The 17140-nt window shown below is 41.5% G+C and overlaps 1 protein-coding gene across 2 annotated transcripts; it reads left to right on the top strand.

The window, feature by feature from the left end:
* The first annotated feature begins 7928 nt into the window (after positions 1-7928).
* On the top strand, positions 7929-16363 carry gmpr (guanosine monophosphate reductase). Of its 2 annotated transcripts, XM_037795451.1 has the most exons (10): positions 8167-8308; positions 9396-9516; positions 11601-11720; positions 12703-12786; positions 12915-13088; positions 13179-13260; positions 14596-14702; positions 15211-15253; positions 15385-15544; positions 15670-16363. In XM_037795451.1, the coding sequence occupies exons 2-10, from the start codon at positions 9514-9516 to the stop codon at positions 15851-15853; spliced, it is 957 nt and encodes a 318-aa protein (XP_037651379.1). In that variant the 5' UTR covers positions 8167-8308; positions 9396-9513; the 3' UTR covers positions 15854-16363. The 2 variants fall into 2 exon arrangements, with proteins under 2 accessions (XP_037651378.1, XP_037651379.1); XM_037795450.1 differs by lacking the exon at positions 9396-9516 and having other exon boundaries at positions 7929-8308.
* Positions 16364-17140: the final 777 nt, after the last annotated feature.

Below are 17140 nucleotides of genomic sequence, written 5' to 3'. Positions count from 1 at the left end.
ACACACTGTGGATTTCTGGGGCATTTATTGTCGTGAAAATATTTGTGTATTTGAATGATCAGATGAGATGGAGATGAAAAATGAGAAAAGCCTTCTGTGTTTTTCCTCTTGACTTTACTCGTTGGCTTGCTTCCCTCACTTCCGTTTCTCTTCTCGTGCACTGAGTCGCTTAAGCTGAACAGCCAATTAGAGTGATTTCTCTCACTGACGAGCTCCGCCGCCGATTCAACATGGGCAACACGGGCAGACTAGAGCCGACAGTGTGGGACACACCACAAAAACTAGGCCGACTGTCAGCTGGGTGTGTCAGGGCCTTTAAAACTCAGAAAATCCTTATAATACGACAAAATTAAAAATAACTCTTCGGTTGATTGAATTGCTCCCAAATCATGTCCACTAAGGCTTTGACCTTTTGATGAGGAGTTTAAAGGGGCAACCAGTCAAAAGATGTTGGGAACTACACTTAGACTAACTAGTCATTTCCCTCATGACACCTATACACTCATATCAGGCATCTGTTCCAATACACATATTCACTGACCGATAAACAGCAAACCGCTGTCGACACCATTCGTGAGACCTTGTTCTTGGTTTTACTCAGCAAAGTTATCAAGAGAAATCAGTAAACCTGCCGTCTTGAAAAAAATCAGACCTCAGAGGTTTCAGATGACACATGGCGATAGGAGAAACGGCAACAAAAAGTGTTATCTTGTGACCTGTGGGGAGCCATTACCTGCCGTGACCTTCTCCAGCACCCCAGGTGAATCGTACTCTGAAAGGTCAACGTGATATTTTGTCATTGTCAGACTAAGGAAGGGAATTGAGAGTTGTGCGGTCTGTGGTACAAAGAGAGTCTGTCTGTTGATGAGAAATGACAAGCTCCACTGGACTGTGATTATAAAGTCTGCAAAGTAAAGCAGCTGTTGATTAGTCAGACTTCACCTCTCTGTCTTTTCATGAGCTTCTGGGTGAGAATGCTTCTCCCTTTCTCCTCTTATCTCTTGTTTTTTATTTGCTCTCTTGCAGCACTGCCATTAAACACACTCCAAGGACACGGCTGACAGCAGGGAGGGAGAGACTTATGAGGAAGAGTGCTGTGATGTCAGTCAGCCATGCACAACTCCAGTATCATTGTATGCTTGAAAACAACAACACAACAAGTAGCCTCAAAGAGAAGTGTTCAACTCGAACCTTAAAAATACGAGGAAGTGAAACGAAAAACATCTGTAATTGGGACACGCCGCAGCCTGAGAACAATGACACATGTTCAAGATCAATTAACAACTGACACAGATTCACACACATGCACATGTAGACACAAACAGGGCCAAACCGCCCGCCGTCAGGTCACGGCCTTTGCACCAATGCTCTGCCATGACCCAGTGACACGTAGTCAAAGCACATACGGGGAAACTATTAGTCATGTCAGGGATAAGGTGGATAAGCTTATGGTGTTATGATATATTTCTAAAGAAAAAGAAACACGGAAACACCGCAGAGATGTTAAGCTCTTCGAAAATGTGGAAACCTGAGAACATTTTCTGTTGTCACACTAATCCGAAATGTATTCGTAATACCACACACAACTGCATTAATCTCTTGTTGAGAAATTTCCAACAAAATATGGATTTTGCAGTGGGCGGTGACATGTAGAGCCGATGTCAGAGGAAAATAGAAAACTAAAAAAAAAGGCTTAGTGGATTCATTGAAGACTGTGGATTTTGGATTTGCCTAATCTGTTGCATATTAATGCTTTACTGGAATTTTCAATAAAACGCCCCTGGTATGTGGGGCATTTACAGTCCTTTTAAACAATTAGATATCACTGTTTTTCAAAAAACATAATATGTATACCTCAGACAGATTCAGACGTATCTTTAAATGTTCTGCCAAAAACATTTTCACAAACAATTCTTTCAACTCTATCAGGCTTTCCTTTGCAAATGTCCCTTTTCTAGTGTGGATGTAGCCGAGAGCGGTAGTCAATAAAACCTGATGGAGGCGTGGTTGGTGACCCACTTTTACAAATGACCACACTATACTGGGTGCGACTTTGCATTTTGTTAATGCTGGATGAAAAGCTGCAGCAGGATTCAAACCGAAATCTACAGGTATAAGGTTGTGATTACAAAAACAAAGGAAGGTGTTTCAGATATGAAGGGGGAATGTAGTGATGACGCAGGCCTTATCAGCCATTTCCTTAAAATAAATCCCCTATTGTCTTCATTTATGAAATCCCAACCTAGTCTTAATGTCATAACAGATCCATTTCATATCTAACAATCTGCAATCAACCGTTGTCTCCCTCTGTGTGTTTATTGGCCCCGTACAGAACGTTTCCTTTATGTCCACTGGTGTCAAAGCAGAGATGTTTCCCAGTTCCCACAGGCCTGCACTGCTGCCATAAGTTTTGAGTTACATGCTGAGAGCGAATGTCACTTCACCTCTCACGGAAACATCTGCCCAAATTTATGACGGACCCAGCTACTAGTGTTTACTCCGCATGCCACAATACAATAACAAAGAATGAGGGTTCAACTCGGGACGCCTCAAAACGCCACTTTCATTTCTACCAGTTCAGACAGAACTGAGTGATGTAAAGTATGTGGCCATTTAAGGCTTGTGCCTCGACCAATCCTGACTGCATGGTGGTTAAGGTTAGGAGCTTATTTACTTCATATGAAACATACTTTAGAATTAGGTTAAGTATGTAGAGTCCAGTTATATAACAACATAAAGGCACAAAGGAGAGAAGAGCATGTAGTAAGTCTGCTCCGTTCCTCTGCCTATCAAACAAACTTGCCATGCTTTCTTCTTAATGGAATTTGACCTACTTCTCTGGAGTTGGAGCTTGTTGTTATTATTTCTACACGTATGCCTGTTTAAGTGTAGTCCGTGCAGGAGTGTTGCCCTACTGAGAGAGAGAGGAAGTGCTGCATGTTCAACTCGGCGTCGTCTCCTGCATTCAAATTCTACTTCATCACTTCAAACCTCACAACACAAAGCTGCGCGTATTCCCACGATGGACAAGATTCTTCTTCATCCTCGCTACCTGAGCCACTCAGGTGGAAAACAAATAGAATTTTTAAGTTCTTATCACTTCAACTCGTGCCAGAAAGGAGAACATCAAAGATTCTCACCCACCCACTGCCATGTGGTTTCCACATCTGCTCGGCCCAGTGACACACTGCCAAGGGAAACGCAGCTCCTGTGAATGTGTTTGAGGTAACTTTCCTCTGAGCAAACAGAGCCCACCTCTTGATGGCATCGTCAGCTGGTAACTGAATACGGGGTCTAGTCCATGTGTGTGTGTGTGTGTGTGTGTGTGTGTGTGTGTGTGTGTGCGTGTCTCTCAGAGGTTTTAGACGGGTGTAAACAGCCTGCCAGTGCCAGGCGACACAATGTTCTCTATGCAGAGAATTTAAAGTGGTCATTACCACGGCCACTGTACCATGTTATAGTGAAGTCTGGTGCTAATACAGACTGCAAAGGCCTTATATTCTCTGTGTATACCTGAAAATGTTAACATTTTGATTCATATTTCAAAATTATGAAGGATAGCATAAAGGGTAACTTCCTTCTTTATCAAAATAACAATTTATCTAGTCTTAAAAGGTGCTAAATGTGGGATTGAGAGCATTTCTATTGCCTCCGCACAGCTCTCAACATGGTGACGGCTGAGCCGGCAGCTCGTAGCTAACGATGCTAACAGAGCTAACAGTGAAAACAAAGGCTACTTTGCCACAATGGCGGCGGCGGCAGTCAGGATGGCGTTATCAGCCGTAACCGCCATGAGCTAGCCAGTGGGACACGCTCACATGCACAAACATGCACTTAAAGCACAAGCGGCCGGCCAATGTGTACAACAAAGCATGGAGAAGATCTGATTACAACACACAGAGGGAGAGTGACTTCATTCTCTGCTCAGGTAGACATTACTCTTCTATATCTTTACATAGCAAATAGTTGTTTGCTGCTATATTAATGCTCTGGATATCATATAGAGCACCTTTTAAGTCTTTAGAAAACAAGTATAACTATTTAGAATGGTACTGAAAAGAGTATCCATAGGTTAATGTATTAGATTTTGGTATTCAAGTGTTGCACCTGAGCAAATACAAACCAGCAAAAAAAACATCTGCAATGCATTTCTTGTATTTTTTTGTGACTCTGCCCAGTGCCTGTAAACCTGCATAATGGATGAGGAGGGAACATGGTGATTGTCAAATAAATACTGTAGAAATATGTGCATATGAATAAGACTGACAGTCCACAGCCACATAGCAGCTCTATGGGACTTCAGGAACAGCTGTTCTTTGATTGCAATGCTAACACTAGCCTGGTAGCCCAATGGCAATGTTAACATTCTGATGTTTTGCAGGTGTAATGTTTACCATGTTCATCATCCTAGTTTAGCGTGTTAGCATGCTAACATTTGAGAATTCATTAAACACAAAGTACAAGTAAGGTTGATGGGAATTTCATTCGTTTTGAAGGTATTTGGTCTAGGGTTGTCCTCGACAAAGGAAAATCTTAGTCGACTAACATACTCATATGATTTTGTTGACTAATCGATTAGTTCATTTAATCTACAGTTCTGCAAAACTGAGTTTCTCCATAAAGAATCACACAAAAGCACTTTAAATCTTGTGTTTACCAGAGATGTGCTCATAAGTTTCTTGGAAATAAGTCATTCAGCATGAAGAAAGCATAGAAAACAACTAATCGAATAAAGAAATCTTAGTCAGCAAAGACAAAACGACCGATTATTTGACGAATCGACTAAGAGGGGGCAGCCCTGATTTGGTCATAAACCAAAGTATTGGACAAATAAAAAGTTGGATAGCGGTAGAAGAAAAATTAAAGCATCAACAAAGTTACTACAATTTATCCCTACGGTGACATGTACTGAAATTCATCCAACATTTCCACAACCCAACAGACATTTCACTCAAAACCACAAACATGAACAGAACTGTGTCATATGATGACAAAAGTAACAACAAAGTGTTTTAATAACACACGTTGTGGGAACCAGACTTTTATAGGGGTCAGTGTAGACATTAAGTCAAAGGTCACAGGTCTTGTACATTAGTTCAAACAGACAGAGTGACTCGTACCATACAGGCAGTAAAACCTCCACGTCCATACAGAGATAGCTACTAGTTGAACTTTCACCTACTTCCTATCTCAGCCTGTGACTCAGACGAACACCTGAGACCTCACCGTGACAGGCTGACTCAGGATACTGTACATGGAGTACAGAGATGAGGCCAAAACGTTCTTTTCTTATCACTTTTATTACCTTAAAAGGCTTTAAAAGTTTGACCTTAACCAGCACCTCCTTATCAGTGCAGTTCAGTGTTACGTGCACAAAGAGTTAAAGAGCAGTGGGTTTATAGCAGCTGCTTTACATTATAGCGCTTATTCTGATCTCATCAGTTACATATTAATGAGGCATGATGTTACACATCTGTAGGTCTAGTGCCAATCATGATTCATAATTATTACAGCATTGTTTGTTTTTATGTTATGGGGCACTATTGTTTTATTGTTAGACCGTACTTTTAACGGAGAGCAGTAAATTTACTTCCACCAAAAACGTTATTTCACTTCAGTCAATTTGTTACCAATTCAATTCAATCAAATTACTTTTACTTCACTTGATTCCTTTATTCGTATGGAAATGCAGACTTCACACTGAAACGTCCTTCTAAATAAAACCCATTCACGTTAAGTCTTTGTTTACAGGCCTGCAGGGCCGGAAATGAGAGCACGCTTTCGGAAAAAGTTCATTTTCACAATTGTCATGCTTTCAGGAATAACTGCTTCCTGCCTGGACCGTACACAAAGAAACCCAAGTTAGAAACAACATAACAGAGTTATAAAGGCAGTATCAACGAGACACATAAATAACACAAAGGCACCTCTTGTTGCCAGGACACACTTTAACAAGAGTTTTGACCCTGGCGCTCATCCTGCTCTGTATTTAGCAGCTGTTTTCCTACGCTGTGCTGACATCTACTGGACTCACTTTGTTATTGCAACAATATACATGCTGGGAAATTGATGCACATTGACAATCATGTACAGTATTATGGGAGGTTTTCTTTAATCTGCTGCTATGAAAAAGATAACACATAATGTCAAATAGACCTACTTATGTTGGAATTAGTTGACATAAAAATAAATACTAAAAAACGTCTTAAAGTTGCTGATAACCTCTGATAGATCTGTTGATTCTTCTGGGATATTGTTAAAGTTTAGTTGTGTCTTTATAACGGCTTTTCAGGACTATCTTGTGAGTTGGAATCTGTATTTGCTACAGGCAGATCCGTATTTAAGTACCTTTTTAAGTTTTACATTTGCTTTTAGGCCCATTTAGAAGTTCCTAATATAATATACTAACTAAAGTGCTTTGTAAGATTTCCTGATGTTTAATATTTAAAGGTGCAGTGTGTAGGATCTGGCAGCATCTAGCAGTGAGGTTGCAGATTGCAACCAACTGAAACTCCTCCTGTGTGGCAAGCGTGTAGGAGAACTACGGTGGCTGACGCGAAAACACGAATGGCTGGCGGCCAGCTCCATGTGTAGATATAAATGGCTCATTCTCAAGAGTGATTTATGCTTGCCCCGAGGGTCGGGAGTGTACACTCAGCCAAAGTGACATCACACCATCAGACACGGTTCTTCGCAGGGGTTCCGTGAGGTAAGTTTTTGTCCCGTCCGTGCACATTCAAATTTTTCTAACTTCACGGACACAGACAGGCGGTGAAAATGGAGAACTTTGAGGAGCTTTGAGAATGTCGGTTCACTACGAGGAGAAACCTGCAGGAGTATGAAATATCCAAACGTTTCCTTGTCATGATACCACGTCAGCTGCGATCATCCTTGCAGAAAGCATAACCAAAGCTTCAGGTAACGTAAACACACCGATTGGTATTTTCAGGTGATTATACACTAAAGAGATCATACATCATAGATCCCCCTGATTGTTAAACACTGGTCCTTTAATAAAGATCCCCTTCCGACATGTCTTAAGACACATTTAAATACTGTTTTCCACAAAAAAGTCATTACAAATTATTAAAATTGCATCTGCTCCCGGTTGGCACGGTGGTGCAGGGGTTAGCACTGTCACCTCACAGCAAGAGGGTCGCAGGGTGTACCATGGACAGGTGTACAGGTGTACAGGTGTTCATTCGCCCAATGTCAGCTGGGATCAGCACCCCATGACCCTGAAAAGGATAAGAGGTTACAAATAATGTAATCTGCCCCCTCTCTCTCATTGAAACATCCTGAATCTATGAATATGTAAATACTGTCCATTTTTAAAGTTTAACTGCTGAACACAAGACGTCCCCCACTCCCCTGAAAAGTTCATTCTCAGTGTGTGTGTGTGCACCGGAGGATATCCACATACATTTTTGAGTGGAGGGGATCTTTAATACAATACAGAATACAATAATAGACCTTGCGATACGCAAGTTTGTAGACTTTATCCAACTGAAGGGATCCCAGCTGTTAGTGCATCAAATGGTTCAACTTTGATGCACTACATCAACAATATGCATTAACAATTGAAAAGAAACACATTCGATCAAGGAAGGATCAATATAAAGAAACAGCAAAGCGTTATGTTCCCTATCGCACACTATCCACCATGACTAATAAATGACTTTTCCATTTTTCTACCTCTGCGTCTCCACATCTCTCTGTCTCTCTCCCCCCTGTCTCCCCCTGTCTCTGTATGCTGTCTGCTATTAGCTCAGGGAGCAATGCCCCAACTGGACAGCAGGTGTGCTCTTTAGCACTGCAGCACACAAGCCACTGCAGTGCTGCTACCATGTCTTGTGTGTGTAAGTGTGTGTGTATATGCGTCAGGCGAGCCTGCCAGCTTGGCCACTGCTGCTCCTGCCACTCCGCTGAAGGAGAGGGGGGAGAGAGAGAGAGGACGCTGGAGGAGAGGAGGGAGAAAGAGAGAAAGGGGGACAGAGAGGGGAGAGAGTCCAGGCCCAAATAAAGCCATGGGGGCCGGGGCTGGGCTGGGCCCCTCTTTGCTATAAATACGCTGGCCGTCTGGAGGTTCGGGTTTGGTGGCTGGGGCTTGGGACCGGCGACCACTACTGCTGCTGCAGCCTTCCTCAAGAGAGTCTCCTCCGTACACTCATCATCATCCTCATCATCAACCTCCTCCTGGTCGGTGTTCTGGGCTGCCAAGATGCCTCGCGTGGACTCAGACCTCAAGCTGGACTTTAAGGATGTCCTCTTCAGACCCAAGAGGAGCAGCCTGAAGAGTCGCTCAGAGGTCGGTGCTGTTAATTAGTCAATTCCCAGATAGTCTGATAGTCAATTAACAATCACACCGGGATATTTCTCAGGAGGAATGTAATGTGTTTACTGCTACATTCAGGAAGTACACTTACGCTTACGCCTCTATGGTGGGTGACGCAATAGAGACATGTTAACTATTTATACATGGGGGGTGAATGGTAGAAGGGGGGGCAGCATTTTGGGGCCTACGAGCAACAACAGCAATGACATTAATTAACCCCATAGTCTTGAACGAATGTCTCACTAAAGCTGAAAAGTGCACTCTCACTGTGATTCTATATGTGTGCATCTCCTTGTTGTCTTGTCTTGTGTAAGCCAGTAGGTGTACGCTGCCTTTGGGGAGCAAAAAAAGCTAACCTGAATGTGCATGTAACAGCGGAGTGACCTTCTTAAAGGTGACAGAACACAAGGCTATAGCCTGCGGCAGACTGAGGCTATAAACTGTCTACATGCAGAGAAAACAACAAAAGAAAAAGAGGAGAGTCAGAGAATAAAAAAAAAAAAAGATTTGGATCAGAATGGATTCAGTCATTGTCATTTTAAGTTGGTATAACAGGCCACTGTGTCTAGCCCCCACTGATTTGGCACTCTGGGACAACACAACCTTCTCCTTGTTGTTATTTTATACTCGTGACTTCCTCAACTTCGCTATGTGTCACTAGATCAGGGATTGGTACCGACCCAAGATCACGATATTGACGTGGTGTGGCACTAGATCTGGGGTGGGAGTTGGCGTCTGACGGGTGGCAAGCAACATGAGACACAGGAGACTTCTCAGAAAACCTGTTTAAAAATAGTCCGGTATGTTACAGTCAACCAGAGCCCATTCCATGTGCCACAGAGGTATCCAGATAACATACACTGATGCAGATAACAGCACAGAGAATACCCAGCACTTGAGCACGCACTGATGTGTACTGAGTGTCGTAAAAGCCAATTCTATATTGTGTCAATAGTCTACACAAGATGACTTGCATCATACCAATATAATGCAGCCAAATCTAATGGCACTCTGAAAGCATCCATGTGACTGCTCTTGTTTGAATTATTGCTGCATTTAGCAGGAGCAGAAATCCACCTGTCAAAGCTAAGCGAACCAGACATCCACTGAGTTGTTTGGAGGAGGAAAGGGTATGTGAGCATCATGGAAGATAAACTGCACCAATAACAAGAAACCACATGGTAAGATGGTCGGTAATGCGCCACCACTGAGGAGAAACGTGCCTTCAATCTGGACTTTATCAAGTTTTTCTTGCAGATGCTGATGTGAGTTATTAACAGAAACACCTGCAACACACCAATAAATAGAAGATGACAGCAAATGCACTGTATTTAAGTCTTTCAAATTGTATGGCTGCACATCTGTATCAACGTGGCCAGATGTTTTGAGATTATAACTCCAAAACCTCTGTCTATAAAAGATCATTCATTAGTGTGTTTCACAATTTTTTTTTAACTTTAATCACTTTGAGGGGGGGTTGATGCAAAAATTACAAAGATTATACAGATTTTATCAACAATAAAAATCAGATATGTCCAGAGCTAACAAAAATGGCATCGCACAAATCCTAAAAATGCTTTATAACTGAGACAACTGGATCCATGTGTCATATTTATTCATGACTTACTGGCGATTAGACTGGGAAATCCTGCTGAGTCATTCTGCTGTATTAAAAAATAAGAGTCCTGTATTGATTTGCTGCAGCAAGACAATGCTTATGCACGACCGGACGTTCCTCCCTTCTTATCCATACTTCTCTTTATCCTGCCCATTATGAGTTATTGCCTCATTTTTGCTGTGCCTCTGAAAATTACTCCTCCGTGAAGGTTATGGCACGCTTTGTGCTGTTAGCCTATTTCCACAGCTGAAGTAGTTTTACATAATAAATGTCTTGGCTCTACTCAACAAAAGCTTTCAGAACTGTAAAATCTGTTTTCGACACGTAAGGTCATCCCGACCGAGGGCGCCGTCGCAGAAACGTAGCGAAACACTTTCCATTATAAAAGTCTTTAAGGATAATGTACGGGATAATGTACAGCAAGCTGGTCATTGTTGTGAAATAAACCAGCACCCCAACAGTCTTGCATCGCCCTGAAGGGGTTTATTTCACAACAATGACCCGCTAGCTGTACATTATCTCATTTATTACACAGCTACTTACTTAAGAAATCAATAATTTTACACAAAAACGGTCCGCCAGAGTCTGAGATCAGAACTGCGTCCATAGCAACGGTCTGTTATAAAGAAATAACAGACCGTTATTTCTTCATAACGGTCCCTGAAGGGATTTATTTCACAACCATCACCAGCTAGCTGTACATTATCCCGCTTATAACACGGCTACTTACTTAAGAAATCAACAATTTTACACAAAAACGATCCGCCAGAGTCCGAGATCAGAACTGCGTCCATAGCAACAGTCTGTTATAAAGAAATAACAGACCGTAGAACGCTGTGATTGACCTATCAGAATCGAGTATTTAACAAAGCCGTGTGATAAGATCCAAGCTTCTTAATACAATATCCTTTCTCTAAATGACTTCTACAACAAGACTATGTAACTTTCGCAAAGTAGCGGACACTGTGGCTACAAGTGACATTTTACAAGATACCTGTAAATGCTAAAATGTAGTCTAACAGTGGAAAGTCAATCTACTTGCTCGGTAATTTCCGTTAGCTAAATATATGTTGTTTGCTAACATTAGCTAGCATTAGCCACCTGAATGTATTAACTCAAGCAAGGGTGCGTTTTATTGCTTGTGAATTTCATTTGTAAGAAGAAAAATGTTACTTTCTCTTTGTGACTCACTTTAAAAGGAACATATGTGTGTAAACTCCACTCATACTGAGTATCTAACAGTTCAGTGGTTAAGTCATGTTAACTCATTGGAATAAATACATATAATAATATATAATATAATATAGTAATAGCACGTTTTTGGAAGGAATCAAAGCTATGACTTGCATCATCAGTACAGATCTACGTTCCTGTAAAGGGAGCAGCTAGTGTGTCACAATGGGCCCTGCTTGGTTCATGTAGCTGATCACATTACAGCTAAGCTAACCACTGGATCTAAATGATTCAGTGCATCCCCGTTAAGACTCGGAACATGAGTCATATGAGCTGCTCCTATTTTCAAGCAAATCTGCAATGTCAGCTTTAAAATAAATAATGAATCTGTCGCATAAAACACTTCCCTAGTGGGCTTTGATTAATGTTCATGAAACTATAGTCTCACAACTACTCGTGTCCTCCCCCCCTCAGGTGGACCTTCAGAGGACCTTCACATTCCGCAACTCCAAACAGACCTACACCGGCATCCCCATCATCGCTGCCAACATGGACACCACAGGGACGTTTGAGATGGCACAGGTCCTCAGCAAAGTGAGTTAACAACACAACTGAATGTATGAAAGATAAATAAACAGCATCACTGTGTTTGTCTCTGTGTGGGCCTGCCAAAAATCTCTACGCATCATTCCACTGAGATTTCTTTGTTGACATAGAATCAGGAAACAAACAGAAAAACAGGATGCTATGGGGGGCCTTGGGGAAAACGTGAATTAGCAACTTTGTCCTAGAAGCAGTTAGACATCTGCTGGCTTTGTGGGATGATATTCGTTTTGTTTTTGCAACATCAAAAATCAACATGATGTCATTTTATATCAAAAGTTATGAACTGATCGCTTCACTGCTCAGCCTGACAACATATTGTTTTCTTGCATGCAAATGGCCAGAAGAAATAAATTTTCTTGCGTTAGAAACAAAACTACAGATGGGGAACCATGATGGATATAGTATCACAAATGAATAGACAAAAATGGGAATGTGGATTCTTAAGTGTTAAAGAGGACCTATTATGCTTTTGTGTTTTTTCCCTTTCCTTTAGTGTGTTATATATTTGTTTGTGCATGTAAAAGGTCTGCAAAGTTACAACACCCAAAGCCTTTTCTTCCGTAACGTGGTGATGTCACAAGTTACATTTGCATAATACCTGCCTAGCGGCTAGTTTAGCACTCCCTCAAACGAAGCTAGTTAGAGCGGAGCTGGAGCAGAGTCCAAAGAGTTTGGTTTGGGTGACAAATCACAACAGAGTGGGCCAGTTGACCAATCAGAGCAGACTGGACTTTTCTGGAGGGGGAGGAGCTCAAACAGAGCGTTTCAGAGAGAGGGTGAAAAGAGGTGCTGCAGCACAGCCGGTATGAGAAAAGTACAGCACTTTTTTAACATTAAAGCATGTAAACATGTTCTAGAAGAAACCCAAAATACAAGTATGCACCTGAAAATAAGCATAATAGGTCCTCTTTAAATAATTTCTAAATTCCATCTCTTGTTTTCTCCCTGTCTTTCTTTTCTTTCTCTTTAGCACACCCTCTTCACAGCCATTCATAAACACTACACTGTAGAGGAATGGAAGAACTTTGCTGCTAAGCATCCAGAATGCGTAGAGGTAATGTAACCCATGTTTGACCATTTTTTAAGTAGGTCATTTCTCATTAGCAAGACGAACATAATTACACACATTTTTATTCATAAGGGTTTCCCCCCCTAAAAGGAAATTGTGACCTTTCTCCCCAGCATGTAGCCGCCAGCTCAGGCATGGGTGTTGCCGATCTGGAGAAGCTGTGTGCCATTTTGGAAGCCGTCCCCGCCCTCAAGTACATCTGTCTGGATGTGGCCAACGGCTACTCCGAGTACTTTGTGGAGTTTGTCAAGACGGTCAGAGAAAAGTTTCCCAAGCACACCATCATGGTAAGAGAGAAGGTTCATCATGTTGGCTGGCAGTTATGGGATGTATTGTAAAATTGCGTCTCTGGTTGCTAATGCAGTCTGGCTTTGCAGGCCGGTAACGTGGTCACAGGGGAGATGGTGGAGGAGCTCATCCTCTCCGGCGCTGACATCATCAAAGTGGGCATCGGGCCAGGTGGGTGGGTACGACTGTCTGAGTGTGTCTGCAAATAGTCTGAGGAGGGTGCTCCCTCTAAATCAACACAAAACTGTACAGGCCTCACATGCAAATACAGACACAACGGAGATGCACACACATCACATTAGTGTTCTAGACTCGTAAAGTGCCTCTTACTGTACAGGCCTTGATTTGAGTTACAACTCGATTGTTATAGAGTAAAATGTGGTTTTATTATCAGTAGCCTTTGCTTATGCAGCAGAACTGGTTTCAGCAAACCTTTATAGAATGATAACTTTAACGAGAATAAAGAGCTCTAGCGACAATAATTTTATTCTACTAAGGTTTGCTAAATCTCCTTAAGACGCTTATATTAAATGACTTCTTCAGATCATCTGGTGCTGTCTTCTGTCTCCAGCCTGTAGAATAGCCACCTGAACTGACAGCACCAGTATTACAGAAACTTCTTAACTTGCAGATCCTATCTTAACTGTTTTGTAAGCATGGTAATTAGACTTAGGAGCTGATTTAGGAAAAAAGTACAGATGAACAGTTCCTAAGTCAATGTTCCTATCCTAACTTAAGATAGGGAAATTGTGTTACACAAGCATCCTAACTTCCCACAATCTTAATTAAACTCTCCTAACTTTAGGATAACCGTTAAGCTGTCCTAACTTTCACTTTTCCACCACTTTTCTTCTGCTTTTTGGACAAAAGAGCTGCCTTCCTCTTTTTATCACTTGTCAGTGTACTTATTTTCTTTTTGATAGCATAATTTGATGTTGGATACGGCAGAGACTGTGTCTGCTATCTTAACCCTTTTTTTTATCTTGAGTTAGTATTGTTGTAAATTTCCCAAAAAGAACATCTTTGGATTTCTCTACAGATGTTACCTACACCTCTAACTCATCTGCCTTGAAGTTAATTACCAGTCATTGTTTTTGCTCTCTTTATCTTCTTTTATATGTTTCAATGTATGTTTCAGTATGTTTCAATGAGAAAAACAATGGTTAAAAAGTTGTTAAGCTCGATGAGATGAGAAAAGTAACATCGGTTTCTGGGTGACCGACATAAAAGTCAATAAGCAATGTTGGATTGAGTTTAAGATTTCCTATATTGAGATAAGATAGGATTCCTACAGTTAGTTAGAATTTGCTTCTGTAATACCAAATTGGGAAAAACTCTTAGAGTCTTCCTATCTTAACTTAAGACTTAAGATTGGAAGTTTCTGTAATATTGCCCCAGATCTGAAAGACAACATGTTCCTGTAACTACAGCAGTAATTAAACACAGTTAGATAGTTGTCTATCGATGGACTTCTCTAACGTGTTCACTGCAAACTGTGTGTTGCAGGGTCTGTGTGCACGACAAGGATCAAGACAGGAGTGGGCTACCCACAGCTCAGTGCTGTAATAGAGTGTGCAGACTCAGCCCATGGACTCAAAGGACACATTATCTCTGTAAGTCCCACATCACGGTACAAACTAATAATGAGGGACAGCCAGAGTTGCTGAAGTCGTCAGTATTATTAAGTACACTGTCATGGATGCATTGGACTTGGAAAATATGCTTCAGATATAGAGGTATATTTAGTTTACATTTAGTTATTTTTTCAACGTACAGGATACGGTGCAAACAAACATTATCCAAGGACCCTTACATAATGCAGATCAACACAATAGCCTTAGTAATAATTGTCATTACAGATAAGTAGTGACTCAAAGAGGTTTATTTGCTGAAGCACAATGACAGAAGTGATTGCACTTATTTTAGGGCCTTTTTTTTGCTTTTAAATTTAACATGAGTCCACAATATGCTGTTGCATAAAGGTTTTAACAGTTCCTAATATTGATGATGATAATAATACTGGGTTGCAGCCACTAGAGGGCATCCTCAGTCTTCCAAGGCTGGCAGAATAACAACAAAAACTTTGACTGACATGTATACTGTACTTTTTTTTCTGTTCAGGACGGTGGCTGCAGTTGCCCAGGAGATGTAGCTAAGGCCTTTGGTAAGTATTCAACCCACGATTCATGTTCTTTTCATACTTCAATTAGTCACATATAGGTTCTGTTATGTATGACTGTGATGTACTGTTCTCTACAAATCCAACCACATGACGTCTCTGCCTTTGCTCCCCAGGTGCAGGGGCTGACTTTGTAATGATGGGAGGAATGCTCGCAGGCCACGACCAGTGCACTGGAGAGGTCATCGAGAAGAACGGCAAGAAATACAAACTCTTCTACGGCATGAGCTCCGACACGGCCATGAAGAAATACGTGGGTGGAGTCGCTGAGTACAGGTGAGAGGGCCTGAGAATTTGGTTCCATCAGTGGTGGCGTTCAATATGCTTCCTATTCTCCTTGATATATCTTTTGATATGTTATTCCTTATTCCTACTTTCTCCTCTCTCCGCTCTGCTTTCAGGGCGTCTGAAGGAAGGACGGTGGAGGTTCCTTATAGAGGAGACGTGGAGAACACCATCCGTGACGTGCTGGGTGGCCTCCGCTCCACCTGCACCTATGTGGGCGCCGCTAAGCTCAAAGAGCTGAGCAGGAGAACCACCTTCATTCGCGTCACACAACAGTCCAGCCAAATGTTCACTGCGTAGGGCGCTGCACACATGTCCGCACACTTACACACAGGTTGCATAATAATATGCATTGTGCATGTATTATGCAGAGTTTAAACGTGCAATAGTAGGACACACCAACACTTCTACATCACCTGTTTCACTCAGGATATCTGCTGTTCAGAAAGCTTCCTGCAGGTTGTGATTAAAAGAAACTCAAAAGTTTGACTTGAATTCTTCTCTCACAGCACTCTAATCAACTTAATCCTACAGAGAGCGTGTTTACATTCTTGCAGACACAACAATATGCTACTGAATGTACCAGATTTCAGAATGTGAGCTGTGTGAAACACATCGCATGTAAACACACTCAGCAGGAGGAGGCTGATACTCGTGCTAAGATCAGTTGGGGAAGCTATTCTGCTCAACTACACTGTATGTTGGAATGAAAATCAATATGCAAGAACCAGAGATGTCACCCCTTTAACTGTCACTGGAGAAATCACGGCGCAATAAACTGCATGCAGGAACCCTCTGCTAACTTCCTCAGTGGTGTCGATCATTCTGTGAACTTAATGACAGACAACATAATAGTTTATCTATCGTAAGTGTCTGTGTGCATGTATTCTGGGTGTGTCAGGAAGATTGAGCCAGCTGAACACGATGACCTCTCTTTATGTATCACAAACATATTTGATTTACCCTGCTGTCTGTGTATATAAAACAGTCACGTTTAAATCCTCCTCATTGATTCCACTGTGCCTGACGTGTTAAAATCAAGGGCGTCTTGTGGCTTCTATACTGCATCGATGCTCTTGTACTTTAAGCAAGGAACTTCAGGGAAAAGTCAAGTAAAGAGATGACACATTTCAATTCTAAAATTCATACTGGAGAAGCAGCACTTACTCAGTTTCATTGTTATTGCAAAGAAGATAAAAAAATGGTGGAAATAAACCCAAATGATCAGAGAATGATCAGTGTGATTTTTTTTTCTGGGCGAGAAACTGTTTGGTTTAGAGGTTTTCTATGAAAAAGTCAATACAAGACAGTGTTTCTATCTATAGATCTAATACGACTAACTAGGAGTTAATACCATTCCTTCCCAACTCATCACATACTGACGCTTTGTCAGTGTATCATCAGCGTATAATCATCAGTAATGTGGGTATAATGACTAAGTGGGTATAAAAGCAGATAATAGAACAGCTAGACCAGTCTGGTATGTTCAGAAAATGACATCACTTTACTGTGATGCAGCCTTTAAAACCAGGAAAAGACACATGCATATTACTTTATTAAATCAAAGACGATATTTAGACTCATATC

This window comes from Sebastes umbrosus, chromosome 15 (genome assembly GCF_015220745.1).
Source record: "Sebastes umbrosus isolate fSebUmb1 chromosome 15, fSebUmb1.pri, whole genome shotgun sequence".
Lineage (NCBI taxonomy): Eukaryota > Metazoa > Chordata > Actinopteri > Perciformes > Sebastidae > Sebastes > Sebastes umbrosus.
This window is presented reverse-complemented; position numbering and strand designations above follow the sequence as displayed.